At 40.5% G+C, this 19,099-nt stretch overlaps 1 protein-coding gene across 2 annotated transcripts in view; it reads right to left on the reverse strand.

Annotated features, from left to right (window-relative positions):
- Positions 1 to 313: 313 nt before the first annotated feature.
- Positions 314 to 19,099, reverse strand: part of Vti1a (vesicle transport through interaction with t-SNAREs 1A) — a 416,873-nt gene continuing 398,087 nt past the window's right edge. The window contains exons 9-10 of one of the 2 annotated variants that reach the window (XR_001183052.3): positions 2,324 to 2,418; positions 314 to 1,434 (exon numbers count right to left, since the gene is read on the reverse strand). Coding sequence is in view for 1 of the 2 variants with exons in the window: in XM_087185699.1 (XP_087041825.1) it covers positions 1,389 to 1,434; positions 2,324 to 2,418 (141 nt within the window). In the remaining variant the exon portion in view is untranslated. The remainder of the gene's footprint in view (positions 1,435 to 2,323; positions 2,419 to 19,099) is intronic. The other variant, XM_087185699.1, reaches the window with a different exon arrangement.

The raw sequence follows: 19,099 nt of genomic DNA on the forward strand, positions 1-19,099 counted from the left end.
CAATTATACCTTGCAAGTTAAACTTATCAATATCATGTATACACAATGACCAAAAGGAGAGGAAGGGGCCCCAAGATTCTTCTGGGGGATCAGTGTTTCTTGTTTGCTCTGTGTCCAAGGATGGCCACCATCAATTTCCTCTCTCCAAGTACATGCACACTGCCGACCCATCAAACAACCATCACTTTCTCTTATCCTTGGGTCTTGCTTGGCCTTTTGACTTACTTTGATCAGCAGGATATGGTAGTAGCAATGCTGTGCCTCTAAGAGTTCTAGCTGCTTCTACATTCCCTCTTTTTTTGTTGTTTTTTTTGGTACCAGGGATCGAACTTGGGTCCTTGCACTTGCGCAGCAGGCAACAAAACCACTGAGCTAAATCCCCGGCCTCTACATTCCCTCTTAAAGCAGCTTCACAGAAGAAGTCCTGGAAACACAGAGACCCTGAGATGACCACGTGGGGAGGAAGCCTGCCATAGCCACAGACAGAGGCCACAGGGAGGAATGACCAAGTTTCAGACATGCAAATGAAGCCACGAACCTTCCAGCAAGCGTAGCTGCAAGTGAATTCAACTGAATGAGTGATCGTAGCCAATGAAAAAAAAGAGCAGAAGACTCATCCAGCTGACCTTACTAAATCCACACAATTGTGGGAAAGGAAGGGTAAAACATGGCACTCTTAAACCACTAAGCTTTGGGGTGATTTGTTACGCAGCAGTGCATGATGGAAACGCAGTAACATGCTTTTTTCCTGTTATTCAATGTTTTATACAATTTCTCAGTTCTTTAACCTTAAGAATCAAAATAAAAGCAAAAGTATGTAAAGTAGTCATAGACTATTTCAGACAGATATTAAATGAGAAACAGGAAATCCGATTACATTACCTGTCTGCTCTTAACCTCCACTCACTCTGCTCTTAACCTGTCACTCAGAACGGAAGGCCCATGTGATCTGTTCTCTTGCCCCTGACTCGGCTCCCACTGTTCATTGCCTTTGGTGTTCTTTGAATATCATGGGCATGGTTCACCTTAGGCATTTGCATCTGCTGTTCCCTGTGCCTGGAGTGTTCCTTTTATAGACAAATTCATGACATAAATTTCTCACCTTCTCTAGCTCTTTATTCATTTGTTACTTTAGTAATGAAGCCTCCCCTAACCTCATTTAAAATCACTAATCTCCCTTTTTCTGACCTGTATTCCTTGCCTTGCTTTATGTTTTTCCATAGTCATTCCCATTTAGTGTACTGTTATTGTTCATCTTAAGAGTTCTTGCTTGGTTTTTTTTTTTAATTGTTACAGATCTAGAACTTGAAAGTGTGTGGCAGTTAAGTGAATGAATGAATTTTCTAATATGCGAAGTCTCACCTCTCCTGGTTTCAGGCTGATGTGTGCTAGACAGCCTTCTCTGCTGGCAAGGTACAGCACTGCAGTCCAGCTCTGTTAAACAAGAAGAGGGAATCACAGTGCGTGCTTAAGAAAACTTCAAGTTTATGGACTAGAAGTCAACAAGCTTCCTGCAAATGGCCAGACACAAAATATTTTAAGCTATGTGAGCCCTCTGGTCTCTGCACAAGTATTCAACTCTGTCCTTGTACCATGGAGGCAGGTATCAGCCGTGTGTAAACAAATGAGTGTGGTGGTATTCTTGTATTTGTTAGCAATGAAATTTGAATTTCATATAATTTTATATGTCACGAAATTTCTTTCTTTCTTCAATTTTTTCCACAACTGAAAAATGTAAAAACCAGTCTGGGCTTGCAGGCCATATAAAAATAGATGAAGAACCACATTTGGCCCACAGGCTGTGGTTTGCTGAACATTGCTATTGACAATCTCCAAGTGACCCAAAGTGTGGGAGAAGAATTCAATTTTGAAGGCAAACGACCATAAGACTGTTCATTTTTAAAGAAGTATTATTCATAATATGACTTCATGAATATTCATAGTGATTTCTGCATTCCAGGCACTTTCATAGCCAATGTGCATGGGTGAGAAAGTATCAGGCACTGGCCAAGTGAAAAGAATCAGTCTTTAGGCTCAGAATGCCAAATCTATTAACTAGTTCATGCTCCCTTCCTCTGAGAGATGACAGGTGTGGGAAGGATCTATGATACGCCATCACAGATAGGGTAACACAGGAATCGGACTGATGGGGGTGCTAAAAAGGAAAAGCCCATGAATGTATCCTTTAGATGGGCCAATTAGCTCTGATGGATCTCTTGGATGAAGTTTCAATCCTTGTACCAGATAGCTATTATATCAGCCAGGGTTCTTCAGAGAAACAGAGCAAATAGGATATAGATTTAATTACGATGAATTGACTCACATGATTATGGAGGCGGAGAAGTCCCATGGTCTGCTGTCTGTAATTTGGAGACTCAACAAAGCCAGTTGTGTAAATTCCAGTTCAAGTCCAAAGGCCTGAGAATCAGAAAAGCCAATGCTATAACTCCCAGGCCAAGGATAGAAAACCAATGTCCCAGCGCTAGCAGTCAGGCAAAGAGCAAACTCAACCTCTCTTCACCTTTCTGTTCTATTCAGGCTCTCAAAGGACTGGATGACACCCGCTTACATTGGAAGGACATTCTGCTTTACCGAGGCCACCCATTCTGATGCTAACCACACAAACACAAATACACACACACACACACACACACACACACACGCACGCACGCACGCAACTTAACTGTTTGGGCATCCCATGGCCCAGTCAAGTTGACACCCTAAATTAACCACTAAGCCTTCTCATGTAGGTAGGAAAGCTTTGAAGGACGTGGATGCTCAAAGGAGAACCAGTTCAATCCCAGTTTCTTTCTGACCACAGAGTGAGCCACTTCAGGAATCGAACTACCAGACAATGTTGAGCTGAGTGTTGTGCTACATGCCTGTAATCCCAGCAGGCTTGGAGGTCAAGGATTCCAAAGCCCATCTTGGGCGACTTAGTGAGACTGTCTCAAAACATAGACAGTGCTAGGGAGCAAAGACTCTGGGTTCAATCCTCTCCACCACCGCTATCACTGCTACGACCTCCACCACCACCACCACCCAGATAGTGTTAATGTCTTTGAATATGCTCATATCTACCAACTTAGATACTCATCTTTTTTTGTGGTGAGAACATTAAAGATACATTCTCTTGGCAAACGTGATCTTGATTATGTAGGAATTGTGTTAGCTTTTCATTGCTGTGACAAAATACCTGAGAATAACAACTTAAAGAGGAGAGCTTTATTTCAGCTCAAAGTTCCAGAGATTTCGGTCCAGTGGCCCCATTGCTGTGGGCTGTGAGGAGGTTAAAGCTGCTCATCTTATGGAGGTCAGCAAGCAGAGAGAGAGAGGGGAAGAACCTGCGAGGGGCCAGGGACAGGACATAATCCATAGTCCCGCAGGTCACACCTCTCATGATCCACTCCATTCAACTAGGTCCCACGTCCTATTTCCATCACCTCCCAATAATGTCACGAAATTATTCTCATCAGTGGTTTAATCCACTTGATGAAGTTAGAACCCTTATGATCCAACCGCTTCCCAAAAGCTCATCACCTGGCAACCAAGCCTTCAACACAATGAGCCTTTTGGGGACATTAAAGATCTCACTCATAGCAGTAATTTATTATGTCAATTCCAAAACTAGTAAAAATCCATTTAGAAAAACAAACCGAAACAACAACAACAACAACAACAGCAGCAGAGAGTAGGAAAGCTCCCCTGTATCTTTGGTGCCCTATCTTTTGCTCTTTATATCTGACTTTTTGTTGTGGTGGTGTTTTAATTTCAGCTCTCCCTTTTAAACTATATTTTCCACATTGGTCAGATCCTTGAGAGTGAAAGAAAAAGGTACCCTATATTCATGTGTGGAGATTTCCCCCTTCCCTTCTACTTCTTTTCCTTTCCCTGCCCTCTCAGGAGAAAAAAGCCCCCAAACAGAAAAATAAACAAAAATACAGTTCATCGAAAGAAAAGTGATAAAAATAATACATGTTTTCACCGTCAAGAAATTATCTTTGTTCTGAGTTTCACTCCCCACACAGAAAAAGAAAAGAAAGAAAGAAAGAAATCATTAAGCTTTTTCTTTCCACATTTAAAAAAAAAAAATTACCTTACCATATACAACCTTTGGAACTTAATTTCTCACTTTGTTAATGTGTCTGACAAATCTTTCCTTGCTAATAAGTACATATGTGCATCATACTCTTCATGGTTTGTATATATTATATATATATATATATATATATATAATGTCTTAAAACCATTTCTGTATTGTTGTGTATTAAGGTTATTGGGAGGGGTCGCTATTATAAACAACATTGACCAGATATTTTGCATTCTTATTTAATCATTTTTCTTGGATAAATAACTAGATATTGAATTACTGGAGCAAAGGATTTCTATATACTTAAGACTTTTTTTTCTGGTACTGGGAATCAAACTCAGGAGGACCTTGCACTTGCCAAGTAGGTGTGGCGCTGCCGAGCTACATCGCTGGTCCTACCTAAGACTATCTATCTATCTATCTATCTATTTATTTATTTATTTTTGCACTTTATTAAATTCTTTTATTGGTACATTGTAGGTATACAACACAATTACATTTCTCATTGGGAATTGTACCTTTACATAATGCATCTTGGTTCTTATTTTTTCCCCATTCCCAGCCCTCCCTTCACCCCCTCCACCCTTCCCTATTTACTAAGACTTTATTTCCATTTTTTCCATTTCTCATCATTTTTTCTTTCCCTTCTTTCTTTTCCCCTGCCCCTCCCACTACCCCTACCCCTTTGGACCTTTTCTTCCTATTTTGCATTATCGATTATTCATTCTAATCACTGGTACACTTTAGGTATACAATATAATGACATTCATCATTGGAAATTTGCTCCTTTACATAGTCTCTCTTGGTTCTTATTTTTCACCCTTGCCCAGCCCTCCCTTCAACCCCTCCATTCCTCCCTATTTACAAAGATTTTGTTCCTATTTTTCCATTTTCTTATATTAATCCCATTCCCTTCTATCCTTTCCCCTAGCCCTCCCACTTCCTTCCCCTTTGCCCCTTTTCTTCCTATTTCACATTACCTATTATACATTTTAGTCCTTATTTACACTTTCAATTTCTCACACCAGAGAAACTATTCAGTATTTCTACATGTATGTCCTATTTATTTCACTTAAGGGTATCGCCTCAATGTGCATCCACTTAGCTATACATGTCTTTAATTTCTCATTTTTTGTGGCTGAGTAGTATTCCATTTTATTAAAAAAACCACATTTTCTTTATCCAGTCTCCAGTTGATGGGCATTTGGGCTGTTTCCAAGTTTTAGCTATCACAAACTGTGCTGCTATGAACATGGGCACACATATATCACTGTGGTATGATTCTTCTAATTCTTTGGGGAAGATCCCCAGCAGTGGAATAGCGGGGTCAAATGGGACTTCCAGTCCTAGTTCTTTGAGGTATCTCCATACTGATTTCCACAGTGCTTGCACCAGTCCACACTCCCACCAGCAGTGGAGCAGGGTTCCTCTTTCCCCACAGCCCCGCCAGCATTTGTTATTGGTTGATTTCATGATAGCAGCCATTCTTTCTGGAGTGAAGTGGAATCTCAGCATTGTTTTCATTTGCATCTCTCGAATGACCAGTGATGTTGAACATTTTTTCATGTATTTATTTGCTATTTCTACTTCTTTATCTGAGAAATGTCTGTTCATTTCAGATGCCCATTTTTTGATTGGGTCTTTAAATTTGGGAGGTCTGATCTTTTTAAGTTTTTTATAGATTCGAGATAGTAGACCTTTGTCTGAGGAACAGCAGGTGAAGATTTTTTCCCACATTGTGGGTTGTCTCTTCACACTGCTGGTGGTTTCTCTTGCTGTGCAGAAGCCTTTTAATAAGAAGAGATCCCATTTGTTGATTGTTTGTGCTAGTTCACGGGCAACTGAGGTTTTGTTCATAAAATCTTTTCCTACACCGATGGCTTCAAGGGTTCTACCTAATCTCTGTTCCAACTGATTCAGAGTTTCTATTTTAATATTTAGATCTTTAATCCATTTTGATTTTAGTTTAGTGCATGGTGAGAGATATAGGTCTAGTTTTAATCTTTGGCAAGTTGAAGCCCAATTTTTCCAGCACCATATATTAAAGAGGCTATCTTTCCTCCAGTGAGGGTGTTTGGCTCCTTTATCAAAGATGAGATGGCTGAGTGTGTCTGGCATTGTTTCTGCATCTTCTAATCTGTTCCACTGGTCCTCAGGTCTGTTTCTTTGCCAGGACCATGCTGTTTTTATCACAGTAGCTTTGTAGTAGAGTTTCAGGTTGGGGATTTAATACCCCCTGCCATGTCTCTGTTACCTAGAATTGCTTTTGCTATTCTGGGTCTCTTCTTGTTCCAAATGAATTTTTGGATTGTTTTCTCAAGGTCCATGAAGTATGCTCCTGGGATTTCAATTGAAATTGCATTAAATCTATATAGCAGTTTTGGAAGTATGGCCATTTTCACTATATTAATCCTTCCTACCCAGGAGCAGGGGATGTCTGTCCATTTTCTGATATCATCTTCAATCTCTCTTTTCAGAGTGCCATAGTTTTCAGAGAAGAGGTCTTTGATTTCTTTTGTTAGGTTGATTCCTAGGTATTTCAGTTTTTTGGATGCTATTGTGAAAGGAATTATTTGTCCTGTTTCTCTCTCAGTGAGTCTGTCATTCGTGTAGAGGAAAGCTATTGATTTTTGTGTGTTGACCTTGTATCCAGCTACTTTACTGAATTTGGTTATTAAGTCTAGAAGACTTTTGGTGGAGTTCTTGGGGTCTTCTATATAGAGTATCATGTCATCTGCAAATAATGACAATTTGACTTCTTCATTTCCTATCTTTATTCCTTTTATTTCTTTCTCTTGTCTAATTGCCCTGGCTAATGTTTCCAGAACTATATTGAACAAGAGTGGTGATAGTGGACATCCTTGTCTTGTTCCTGATTTTAATGTGAAGGATTTCAATTTTTGACCATTTAGTATGATATTGGCTGTTGGTTTTTCATAGATGGCTTCTATCAGTTTGAGGTAGAGACCATCTATTCCAATTTTTTGTAGGGTTTTTATCATAAATGCATGTTGGATTTTGTCAAATGCTTTTTCTGCGTCTATGGAGATAATCATATGGTTTTTGTCCTTGGGTCTATCGATATAGTGTATTACATTGATTGATTTTTGTATATTGAACCATCCCTGCATCCCTGGGATGAATCCCACTTGATCAGGGTGTATGATCTTCTTGATGATCTTTTGCATTCTGTTTGCCATTATCTTATTAAGGATTTTTGCATCTATGTTCATTAGTGAGATTGGCCTATAGTTCTCCTTTTCAGTTGGGTCTTTTTCTCCTTTAGGGATCAAGGTGATGCTTGCTTCCAGGAATGAATTTGAGAGTATTGTTTCCCTTTCAATTTCATTGAAGAGTTTAAACAGTAGTGGCAGCAGTTCCTCTCTAAATGTCTTGTAGAATTCAGCAGTGAAGCCATCAGGGCCCAGGATTTTCTTAGTTGATAAGTTTTTAATTACATTTTCAGTTTCAATGGTTGATATTGGGTTGTTCAGAATTTTTAGGTCTTCTTTGTTCAACTTTGGTAATTCATATGTATCTAGGAATCTGCCCATTTCTTCTGTGTTGTCCATCTTATTGGCGTATAGGTTCTGGAAGTAGGTATTGATGATCCTCTGGATTTCTGCTGGGTCTGTTGTCATTTCACCCTTTTCATTCCTAATTGCATGGATTTGGGCCTTTTCTTTCCTTTTTCTGACAAGGTTGGCTAAGGGTTTGTCAATTTTGTTTATTCTTTCGAAGAACCAACTCTTGGCTTCATTTTTTGTATTGTTCTCTTAGTCTCTATTGCACTGATTTCTCCTTTGATCTTTATAATTTCCTCCCTTGTATGAACTTTGGGGTTGTCCTGTTCTTCTTTATCTAGAAGCTTGAGGTGCAGCATCAGGTTGTTTAATTGGGCTTATTCTGTTTTCCTAATATGCGTATTCACAGCTATGAATTTCCCTTGTAAGACTGCTTTCATTGTGTCCCATAGATTCCGATATGTTGTATTGTCATTGTCATTTAATTGAAGGAACTGTCTGATTTCTTCTTTAATTTCCTCTGTGACCCATTGGTTATTCAGAAGTGTGTTGTTCAATTTCCATGTGTTTATGAAATTTTTTGAGTTTCTTTTGCTATGGATCTCCAATTTCATCGCACTATGGTCTGATAATATACAGGGGATAACTTCAGTTCCTTTGCACTTACTTAAACATATTCTATGTGTGAGTATGTGGTCTATTTTTGAGAATGACCCATGTGCAGCTGAGAAGAATGTGTATTCTGATTTTGTGGGGTGGAAGGTTCTGTAAATATCTCTTAAGTTCATTTGTTCAAGAGTTTGATTGAGTTCTAGTATTTCATTACTTATTTTTAGTCTAGTTGATCTATCTATTTGTGACAGTGGGGTGTTGAGGTCCCCCACTACAATTGTATTAGTGCATATATGACTTTTCATGTCCATTAGTATTTGTTTTATATAGTTGGGCGCACTAGTGTTTGGTGCATAGATATTTATGATTGTCATCTCTTCCTCTTGGATTCTTCCCTTTACAAGGATGGAGTGTCCTTCTTCATCTCTCTTAATCAGTGTTGGTTTGAAATCTACTTGATCTGCAAAAAGGATAGCTACTCCTGCTTTTTTTCGGGTTCCTGTCACATGGAGTATTGTTTTCTACCCTTTAATTTTCAATCTATGAGTTTCCTTTTGAATTAAGTGTGTTTCCTGTATGCAGCATATTGTTGGATTTTGCTTCTTGACCCATTCTGCCAGTCTATTTCTTTTGATTGGTGAATTGAGACCATTAACTTTGATGGTTATAACTGAAATGTATTGACTTGTCATTGCCATGACTTTTTATTTTTGTTGGGTTCTTCCCCTTTACATTTAATTTCTTGTTGTGCCAGATGGGTTCACTCTGCTTTGCTTCCTGGGGTTGTGATCCTCAATGTCTGTTCCTAGGATATCGTGTAAAATTCTTTGTAGTGCTGGTTTGGTATTCACGAAGTTCCTAAGGTGCTCTTTGTCATGGAAGTAACTTATTTCTCCATCAATTTTGAAAGATAGTTTTGCAGGGTACATCAATCTGGGTTGGAGGCTGTTTTCTTTTAGGGCTTGGAATATGTCACTCCAAGCTCTCCTTGCCTTGATGGTTTGTGTTGAGAAGTCTGCTGTGATTCTGGTGGGCTTTCCTTTGTATGTGATGTGTTTCTTTTTCTCTAACTGCTTGTAGAACTTTGTTCTTCTGTTGTGTTTCTGGAACCTTAACAATTATGTGCCTATGTGTAGATTTTTTTTGATCAAGGCTATTTGGAGTCCTATATGCCTCACTTATCTGTATGTCAAGCTCTTTCCCCCTGCTTGGGAAGTTTTCTGCCATTATTTCTGTGAAGAGATTTTTTATGTCATCTCCACTCTCTCCTGTTTCTTCATTGACTCCAATCAGTCTTATGTTATTCTTCTTTGCATCATCTAGCAGCTGCTGGATTGATTTCTCATGTTCCCTTATAATTTTGAAGCAATTTTTCTTTTCCTGGTCACTAATTGCAATCTTATCTTCTATATCTGAAATTCTGTCCTCACATTGGCTCATTCTGCTGTGTAGACTTTCAATGGAGTTTTTCATGTCCTGAAAATCTATTTGCATCTGTTTTATGGATTCCATTTGTTTCCTATGTTGGGATTCCATCATGTTCCTGAGCTCCTCTCTAGATTTATTAATCATGTCTTGCACTAGGGGCACAATTTCTCCTGTTATCTGAGAAATTATTTCTGATTTCATTTTTTCCAGATCCCCTTTTGTTGCCAGTTCAGTGGGTCCAGGTCATTGAGTATCAGAGTGTTCCATCTCATTTCCCTTTGGGGTTGCTGTAGGTGATCTGGAAGTCTGGTTTTGAGCCTTATTTCCGTGTTTTCTCATTTTGACTGGGGCAGGGCTGTTGGCGCCTGCATGGATTACCTCCTCTGAGCTGGGAGAGGTGGGACAGGGGCTGGGAGCAGCACTAGGGATGGTCGTCCAAAGCCCTTTCCTGTGGGCTGGGAGCAGCGGGAGGGATGGTGGCCGGGAAGCCCCTTCCTCTGGTCCAGCAGCAGTGGTATGGCGGCTGAGAAGTCCCTACCTCTGGGCCAGGAGCAGTGGGAGGGATGGTGGCCCGGAAGCACCTTCCTCTGGGCCAGGAGTGGGGGGGGACCCTACCTAAGACTTTTTATTCATATTGCTAAGATGCTCTGCAGTAAGGTGATACCAAGGCCATCCCAAGCACAGCAGCAGTGCATGGATGCTTATTATCCTAATCCTATCAATATCAAATATTAACCCTTGGAAACACTATGAAATATTCTTGTAACCTTTGCAGATTTGATAGACAATCTCAACATTTATTATTAACACTTGGCCAGTTTTGTTTCACTCATATTTTTCTACTTCTCCTTCCTTACACACACAAACACACTAGATTATTTTAAACCCAAGATGTCATATCAATTGCATATTTTCAGCATATATTTTAAAAATAAAAGATTTGTTGGTTATAATGTAATCACAGTTTATCACTAAACTTGAAAGATAACGTATTAAAACACCAGCAAGAATTCAGTCAATTCTCACCTGCTGGGGACTGAACCCAGGGCCTTGTGTATGCTAAGGACATGTTCTACCACTAGCTATCCTCCAGCCCTTTCTCTTTTTTTCTTATAGTTGGTTCATTTGAATCAGAATCCATACAAGATCAACACACTTACATGTGGTAGATATGTCTCTTAAGTCTTTCTCTTTTTTTAATCGAGGTGAAATTCATACAGCATGTAATTATCATTTTAAAGGGCACAGTTTAGTGCCATTTAATGCATTCATGATGTTGTACAACCACTACTTCTGTCTAGTTTCAAAATTTTGCAATCATCTCAGAAGAACAGCTTTTAAATAGTTATTCCCTATTCTCTTCTCCTTCCAGCCCCCAGTAACCATTAATTTACTTTCTGTCTCTGTGGATTAGCCTATTTTGGATATTTTATACACAAGAAATCATATCTGATGTAGGTTTTTCTTTTGTCTAGTTTTAAGTCTGTTTTAATCAACAGATCCCTCCTTTTCTTTTTATTGACTTTTATTTGTTGAATCAACTGAGTCATTCTCCTGTAGAGGTTTCCACAATCTGGATTTTGCTGATTGCATCATGAGTGTGTTGTTTAACATGTGCCTCCACCCTCTATACTTTCTGTTAATTGATAATTAACAACAAGGTCAGTAAATTACAGTAGTCCTATGTATTTTATATTACTTTACATCAGAAGACATTTAATATTATTTTAAGCTTGATCAGTAAGCTCAGGTATTTTCAGGCTGACCCATTCACTCTGAAGCTCTTCATTTGCTTTTCATTGAATGAGTCTAAGAGCCATTACTGATTATGGCCTGAATCCATGATTTCATTTTCATTAGGAATTATAAAAGATACAATAATTTTGTCATTCTTTTGCATTGACCACCTGATCATCCATAAAAAAAGAGTTTCTTATATCAGCTATTTGGCTATTCTGAAACAAAATTTATGGTAGCTAGATAAAAGTACTTGATTCTTTTTTTAAAAACCTGTTTTCAGAAAATAAATTAGTTCTCTAGTCATCTAGTTATCTCCAAAAATTATCTATGAGAGTTTTTTAAAGTATCATTATGAACTTATGTATTGGAACATAACTGATATGCTTTGATCTAATGCAGTTAAAATTTTTATGCTCAAACTTCCCTACCTTATGTCCTTGTTACATTGTGTCAGAACCTCTCTGCTTTAAGGCCACAAATTGGCTGTTAACACGTCATTTATGATCATTTCTCTCTTTTTATTTAATCTTTGTTTTTGGTACTGTGGATTGAACTCGGGTCCTTGCACTTGTGAGGCAGGAGGTGGAACCACTGAGCTAAATCCTCAGCCCACTTTTTTTTTTTTTTTGAGACAGGGTCTTGCTATGTAGTTCAGACTGGCCTTGAACTCACAGCAATCCTCCTTCCTCAACCTCCTGAGTGTTAGGATTACAGGCATGCACCACCATGCCTAGCCTCTTTTTCATTTAATCTTAAATGTATTTTTAATTATTTTTATAATACATAATAATTCTGCTCACTTTTTTTTTGCTTAAATTCTTTTACTGGTACATTTTAGGTATATAATACATTTACATTTATCTTTGGGCGCTTGTACCTGAACATGATGTGTCTTGGTTCTTATTTTTTCCCCATTACCTGTGCTCCTTTCACCCCCTCCACCCTCCCCTATTTACAAAGACTTTGTTTCCATTTTTTCCTTTTCTCATATTGTTTCTTTTCCCTTCTTTCCTTTCCCCTACCCCTCCCACTTCCCCTGCTCCTTTAGACCTTTTCTTCCTATTTCAAATTATCAATTATTCATTTTAATCATTATTTACACTTTCAGTTTCTCACACTAGAGCAACTATTCGGTATTTACACATGTGTGTCCTGTTTATTTCACTTAAGAGTATGGCCTCAGTATGCATCCATTTAGCTATAAATATCTCTAGTTTCTCGTTCTTTATGGCTGAGTAGTGCTCCATTTTATTTTTGAAAACCCCACATTTTATCCAGTTTCCAGTTGATGGGCACTTGGGCTGTTTCCAAGCTTTAGCTATTACAAACTGTGCCGCTATAAACATGGGTGCACATATATCGCTGTGGTATGATTCTTTTAATTCTTTTGGGAAGATCCCCAGCAGGGAGATAGCTGGGTCAAGTGGGACCTCTAGTCCTAGCTCTTTGAGGTATCTCCATACTGATTTCCACAGTGGTTGCACCAGTCTGCACTCCCACCAACAATGGAGAAGGGTTCCTTTCTCTTCACACTCCTGCCAGCATTTGTTATTGGTTGATTTCTTGATAGCAGCCATTCTTTGTGGGGTGAGGTGGAATCTCAGTGTTGTTTTCATCTGCATCTCTCGAATGACCAGTGATGTTGAACATTTTTTCATATGTTTATTTGCTGCTTTTACTTCTTTGTCTGAGAAATGTCTGGTCATTTCAGATGCCCATTTTTGAAAATAAAATATCTAGGAATCAATCTAACAAAGGAAGCAAAAGACCTCTACACGGAAAACTACAGCACTCTGCTCACTTCTTATTGTCCAGAATCAATCACATAATCCCACCTAGCTGCAAAGGAATCTGGGAATTGTAAAATTGAGAGATTCTATGGAAGCTGGTGAAGAGAACATTGAAGGACAGCCAACAATCCCTGCCAGGGTCCCTCATGTGCCTGAATAATTCTGTCAGTATTCTCTTTGAGTCTCATAACTTGTTCAGTAGATCATTTGAAAAACATTTTAATTATAAAAGAAAACATGCTCCTTGTAAAACAAAAATTTTAGATGTATATAATATAATCTGAAAAAATCTTCTCCAGCACTTCCATCCTACACTTCACTCCAGAGTCAACCACAATTGACCGTTTGATACGTTTCCTTCTAGGCATATTAATATGTTTTTATGAACACATATCCACTCATATTCCTTTATAGATGCATGTTTATATATACATATTTTTTTCAAATAAAGTTATTCAATAAATTTACAATAGAGTAATTTTTCATAAAGTAATTCAACTTTTCTCTTTATTTGACTTCTCACTTTGGACATTCTATGGCAGAATATAGTATTATTCCATGATATAGATAAATCTTTATTTAAACATATTCTTCACTGATGGACTTTTTTAAGGAAACTGTTGTGGCTTAAATTTTACCTTTGTTGGGATAAATATCTAAGTTGAATTGATGAACTTTCAGCTCCACTTAGATCTGAGATAGCAATCCAATGATTGATGTACTTTGTGCCCAGTCATCATCTGTGTTTCTAGAAGGGATGGATATATTTGATCTAACTGAGGTATCTTGTTTCTCAGAGAGGGATCTAGTTGATAATGATCAAATTGCTCAAATTTTTAAAAAGCTTATTCCAGACTTTCAGAGCTTCCATGATATTTCTGATCCTTTCCATAGTTCTGGAAAAAAGTAGAGCAGGTTTTATCATCCTCAAACTACAGATGAAACCAGTGCCCAGTGTGGTGAAGCACATAGGAGATTGGTGGCTACTGGGCAGGGCAGACCTTAGAAAGAGCCAGAGTGCCCAGGCCTCATGCTTAGGGTCACATGGTGTTCCTGCTCACACAGCCAGACCTGGCTTTGCACCTCTGAAGACAGCGACACACACACTCTCATGGACCACTCAGTCATTAGCTTCTGGTTCTCTAGGAACAGTCCTGGTTGGTATAGAAGAGGGTGTTAATCTGCCGATGGTCTGTCTGAGAACTTATGAAGGAGGATGAAGATCAGCTCATCCAAACCCCTTTGGATATTGTGCTACAGTGGGCCCAAACGGCTTGCCCAAATTTACGCGGAACATCAGTGGCAGAACTGGGCCAAGAACCTGTGTCCCTTGCCTCTACTCTAGGTCTTGGTGGTGCGTCTCACTGATACATTAAAAGGTGTGAGGGAGGGGTTAAGTACTAGTTTCAGCATGTTCAGCAGACACAAAGCTCAAGGAATAACTCAACAATGCCTTGGGTAGGAGATGTGATACAGACTGGTGCATCTTCCAGACTATAGAAAACCATAACAGAGAGAGGTGCCAGGCATGGTGGAACAAACCTATAATCCCAGCTACTTGGGAGGCTGAGACGGATGGATAATGAGCTCAAGGCCAACCTGGGCAATAGTGACAGCTTGTCTCAAAATAAAATAAAAAGTTTTGAAGATACGGCTCTGTGATAGTGCCTATGTTAGGCAAGCACAAGGTCCTAGGTCCAATCCTCTGAGAAACAGAGAGAGAGAGAGAGTCAGAGTCTACTCTGTAAGAATCTCCACACACCTCTACTCAACCTCACCCTCACGGTCTTGCTCAGACATTGTTCCTGTGGTGTGGTGTGGTTGTATGTGGATTCAGCTTTTGGAGACAGAACAGCATAGCTTGAGAGTAAAGGCTCAGGAATTGTACAGACAAAGGTTCAAATGCCTCATTATTTAATCCCTATGATCTAGGGGATCCTGGGCAAGTGGCAAGCCTCTTTATGTCTCAATGGTCTCATCTCTAGAATGGAGGACAAGAGAAAGCCATAGCTTGGTTGGGAATATTACATGAGAGAGCACATGCAGAGAAGGGAGCACAGAGCTTGGAATACTGCAAAGCTTCATAATGATGGCTTTTGTTAGCCACAAACATTTGCTGAGAGCCTACAGGTTGCAGGCTACACTGTAAGTCTCAGAAATGGAGAAGATACAGTCTCACCCAGCAGAAACTCACAAGCTAGAGAGGAGGGACTAGCAAGACAGAAACAGCTCTACTTTTAAACATTTTTAATTGTCAAGGCTTCTCCTGTGAAAGCTAGAGCTCCCTCATTCCACATAAGCCTCCCCCAACATGCAGGAAAACACAGGATTCCAACACAGCCATGAAATTCATCAGCCTGCAAGCATCCCTAAAGATTAAGGAGATGTAAGAAACAGGTAGAAACACTGCCAAATTAAATTTGCAGGGTGCAGACGGTTCTTCAAAGCCTCGGCCTCTTATAGGTCTGTCTAAAATAGGCAAGCATCACACACCACAGCCTGTTGAGCCATGTTAGTGCCTTATGACAGCTCCCCTACTTGTGACCACTCTTGGCTTTTGAATTTAGTAGGGAAGATTGATGTTATCAAGCTCTCATAGGCCCATCTTTTGCTCAATAAAATAAAAAACAAAACAAAAAACCCCTTCGCAATCATTCCCATACATAGGGAGCTCATTACAGAGCACATTTCTCTTCCTGTTGTCAGTTTCAAGATTCTCCCCAGCTCAACCGAGGCTGGCCTTTGGCTGCTTTGTGCTCACTCCACGTTCCATTTGGGCTTGGGGATGTGGGGCCTGGAGCTGCCGGGCACTCTTGTGATCTCTAGGCGATGCCTGCTGGTTCCCAAATGGGAAACTAAGGCTGTGGCTGTCTAGCTCTCCATCCCGTTCTGATCTCTGTGTCAAATGCGGCCTCCAGACCTGGCTTTGCCGGCCCAAGTTCTCGAAGGACTTGGGCCATCCTTTTCCCACTGGGGGCTCCCGTAGAGAAAAAGCCCAGTTATCCTGTTCATAGACCCCCCAATAAGCACCATGCTTACGTGATATGGCAAGAGCTATCATTACAGAAACCACATTTTCTAAGCCTGTTATCAAAATTTCAAAGCTTATACGGTCTGGGGAAAGAGAAGAGACCGTGTGCAATAGGGCCCTGCCAGGGAGAAGAGGGGCGTGTTGAGGCGAATGCAGGGATCAGACATTAAACCTTAGGAAAACAGGGAAAAGCAGATTGTTCTGAGAAAAGGTAAAGATGGAAAACAAGACTGCCTAATCCAAATAGATTCTTAAGAGTACATAAATATAAATTGGCTGGTTAGGGTGACAGAGAGGTCCTGAGCAGCTGTGGGACCCACCCCACTGAGGAGAACTGATTTTCTAGTAACCAGACTTTGCTCTCCTAATTAAGACAGTTACCACTTGCCAAGGACTTCATGTCAGGCATTGTGCTAAGTGTTCCATGTGTCCTGCATCATTCAAGGCTAGATACTGAGAGGTCAAAATGTTTTATCTATCATTAGCCTGTCCATTCATCCATCTGTCCATCTATTCGTCCATCCGTCCACCTATCTATCCATCCATCCATCCATCCATCCATCCATCCATCCATCCATATTCCACCCATCCACCCATCTGTGTAGCTATCCTTTCATCCATTAGTAAACAGTCACTGAGAAGGTAATAGGTCTCTGCGAGGACTGCCATTAGACATTCATCTCTCCCTCCTTCTGTGATTAGAGGAAGCCCCCACATAAACAAATAGCCCCAGCACAGTCCGCTAATATATTGTGAATGGATTTCTTCAGAAATCTGCCAAAGGCCCCCCCATTCCAGCCACATCTCCCACCTTGTGAGTTAGAAATTAAAATGCATTCATTAATCCCATTTTAAAGTCCCAAACAGCTCTCTGCTTCAAGTGGTAATAAATATTTCATGCCCAATTGTGCTGCGTTCCTTGCTGTTTATTAAATGGAGTTTTTCATAATTCCAGTTATTCATTTTAATAGGTCAGGCCTTGGCTGTGATTTAAACAGACCGCTGAGGAAACAGCCGTGGTTAAACATTATAACAATATGGATTATTAATTTAATTGGCCGGCTATTACTCGTTTGGACTCTGAGCTAACACATTTAGTTCAGTCTCTGGTGGCCCATAAACCACAAAGGTCGTGACTTTAACATTGAGGAAAAGGGGAAAAAGGAATTGAGGTTGAGATTAGGGGGAAAACTTACAGCGCCGCTCAGGGAAGGCAGTGTGGGGAAGCAGCGGGCTTGCTGGAGGGAGCACAGGGCAAAGGGGATTCATCTGTCGGCTCCTCATTAAAGCTTCAGCAACCACTGCCTGGGTTGGAGACTGCCAGGAGCCAGCATCTCACTGAGATTTCAGAAAGGGTCAAACCCTTAGTGATGGCGATAGAACACCCATCTCAGTAAGGCCTTGCTCCTCTTCTGGATGCCCGAGCCACATGGCGGCCTGTGCCCTGGAAAGAGACTGGGTTCGAGAACAGCCCTTCCATTGCGCCCAGGCATCTCAGCTGTGAGTCACTGGCTTCCTCCAGGGCAAGAGGCTCTGGGGCCTTTCCAGACACCACCCATGTTTGCAGGGGTCCCCAGGATCCTGAGACCTGGATGAGATGACTCAGACATGCACTCCATGACCTGAGGGCATCCATGGCCCTCCCCTAAGGGCCTGCAGGTTTCCAAGCAAGCCTTCCCTCTCTGGTCCAGGTTCCTGCTTCAGCGGGACCGTTTTCTCTCACAGATGGATTTACAATCCTCCTGGGTTAATCCAATTAGGAAACCTAGCCTCTTCCTTGATTCTAGTACAAGCCTCACTCACTCTAGGATTTCTGACAATGCTGGAGACTGGTCTGAGGGTTTTGCAGGGAGCCGAGGAGCTGCATCAGGGAAGTTCCAATGTTAGGATGAGGACATTCACATTCACTGAAGGCTTTCCGGGGCTCCCAGTGCTGAGCTTGCTCCGGGCTGTCCTACACTTGGGATTCCAGTTCTATGCTGAATGCTGACTTTTACCTACTTTCCGCCTCTTACCCCTCGGGGACAGCTGCTCTTACTCAGGGTCTACCAACTTCCGAGATGCTCTGTGGGCTCTGGGAACCTGGATGGGAAGAAATTATATCTTGATTTTTGGTAGTCTTTCGCTGAATTTTAGTATTTCCTTCACTCATGAGTGCAGGAAACAAACCCTAGCAGTGTCACCTGTCTCTGTGACTTTGTCACCATGAGAAATCCAGTTAGCTGTTATTCCAGGTCTTGAAATATCACATAGCTCTACGTTGACACTATGCTAGCTATTTGCTCGTCCTGAAATCGCCGTGTCTGTTCCTGTCTGTGGATACTTGCCAGACCCAACTTGCGAACTCTGGAGAAATTCTGGGCCAAGGAGTTCAGCCACCAAATAGTGAAATTGTGAATTTCTACCCTGGAGGGTCAGTGCCCAACACCGTAGAGGAGGATTCAGGTGCTCCTTGTAAAACAAGCTGGTGACTCTTAAAATGCATTTGCAATCATTTATCTTTGTGAGTGAGGATTCTCAACTTTTGCAACCACCAGAATTAAAAACAAAACCAACTGAGTATCCAACATGACATGTGTGCTGCTCCTTCCAAAACAAGCATGTTATACTGGCCATGATCAAATCAAGAAACAATAACATTTATATGGATTTTTTTTTTTTTTTTTTTTTTTGGTACCGGGGATCAAACTTGGGTCCTTGTGCTTGCGCAGCAGGCGGCGAAACCACTGAGCTAAATCCCTGGCCCAATATGGATGTGTCTTTAAGAAAATGTAAAGTAGGTTAAGGTTGCTTATTTTTTGTTTAATCTCATTTAAAATATTTTTTATTAGTTTTTAGTAACTAATGGTTACATTCCTTGTGTGGAGTTGGTACATGTACATAA

This window comes from Heterocephalus glaber, unplaced genomic scaffold (assembly GCF_053883595.1).
Source record: "Heterocephalus glaber isolate CG9 unplaced genomic scaffold, H.glaber_assembly_v1.0 deba00001497, whole genome shotgun sequence".
In the NCBI taxonomy this organism is placed as follows: Eukaryota; Metazoa; Chordata; class Mammalia; order Rodentia; family Bathyergidae; genus Heterocephalus; species Heterocephalus glaber.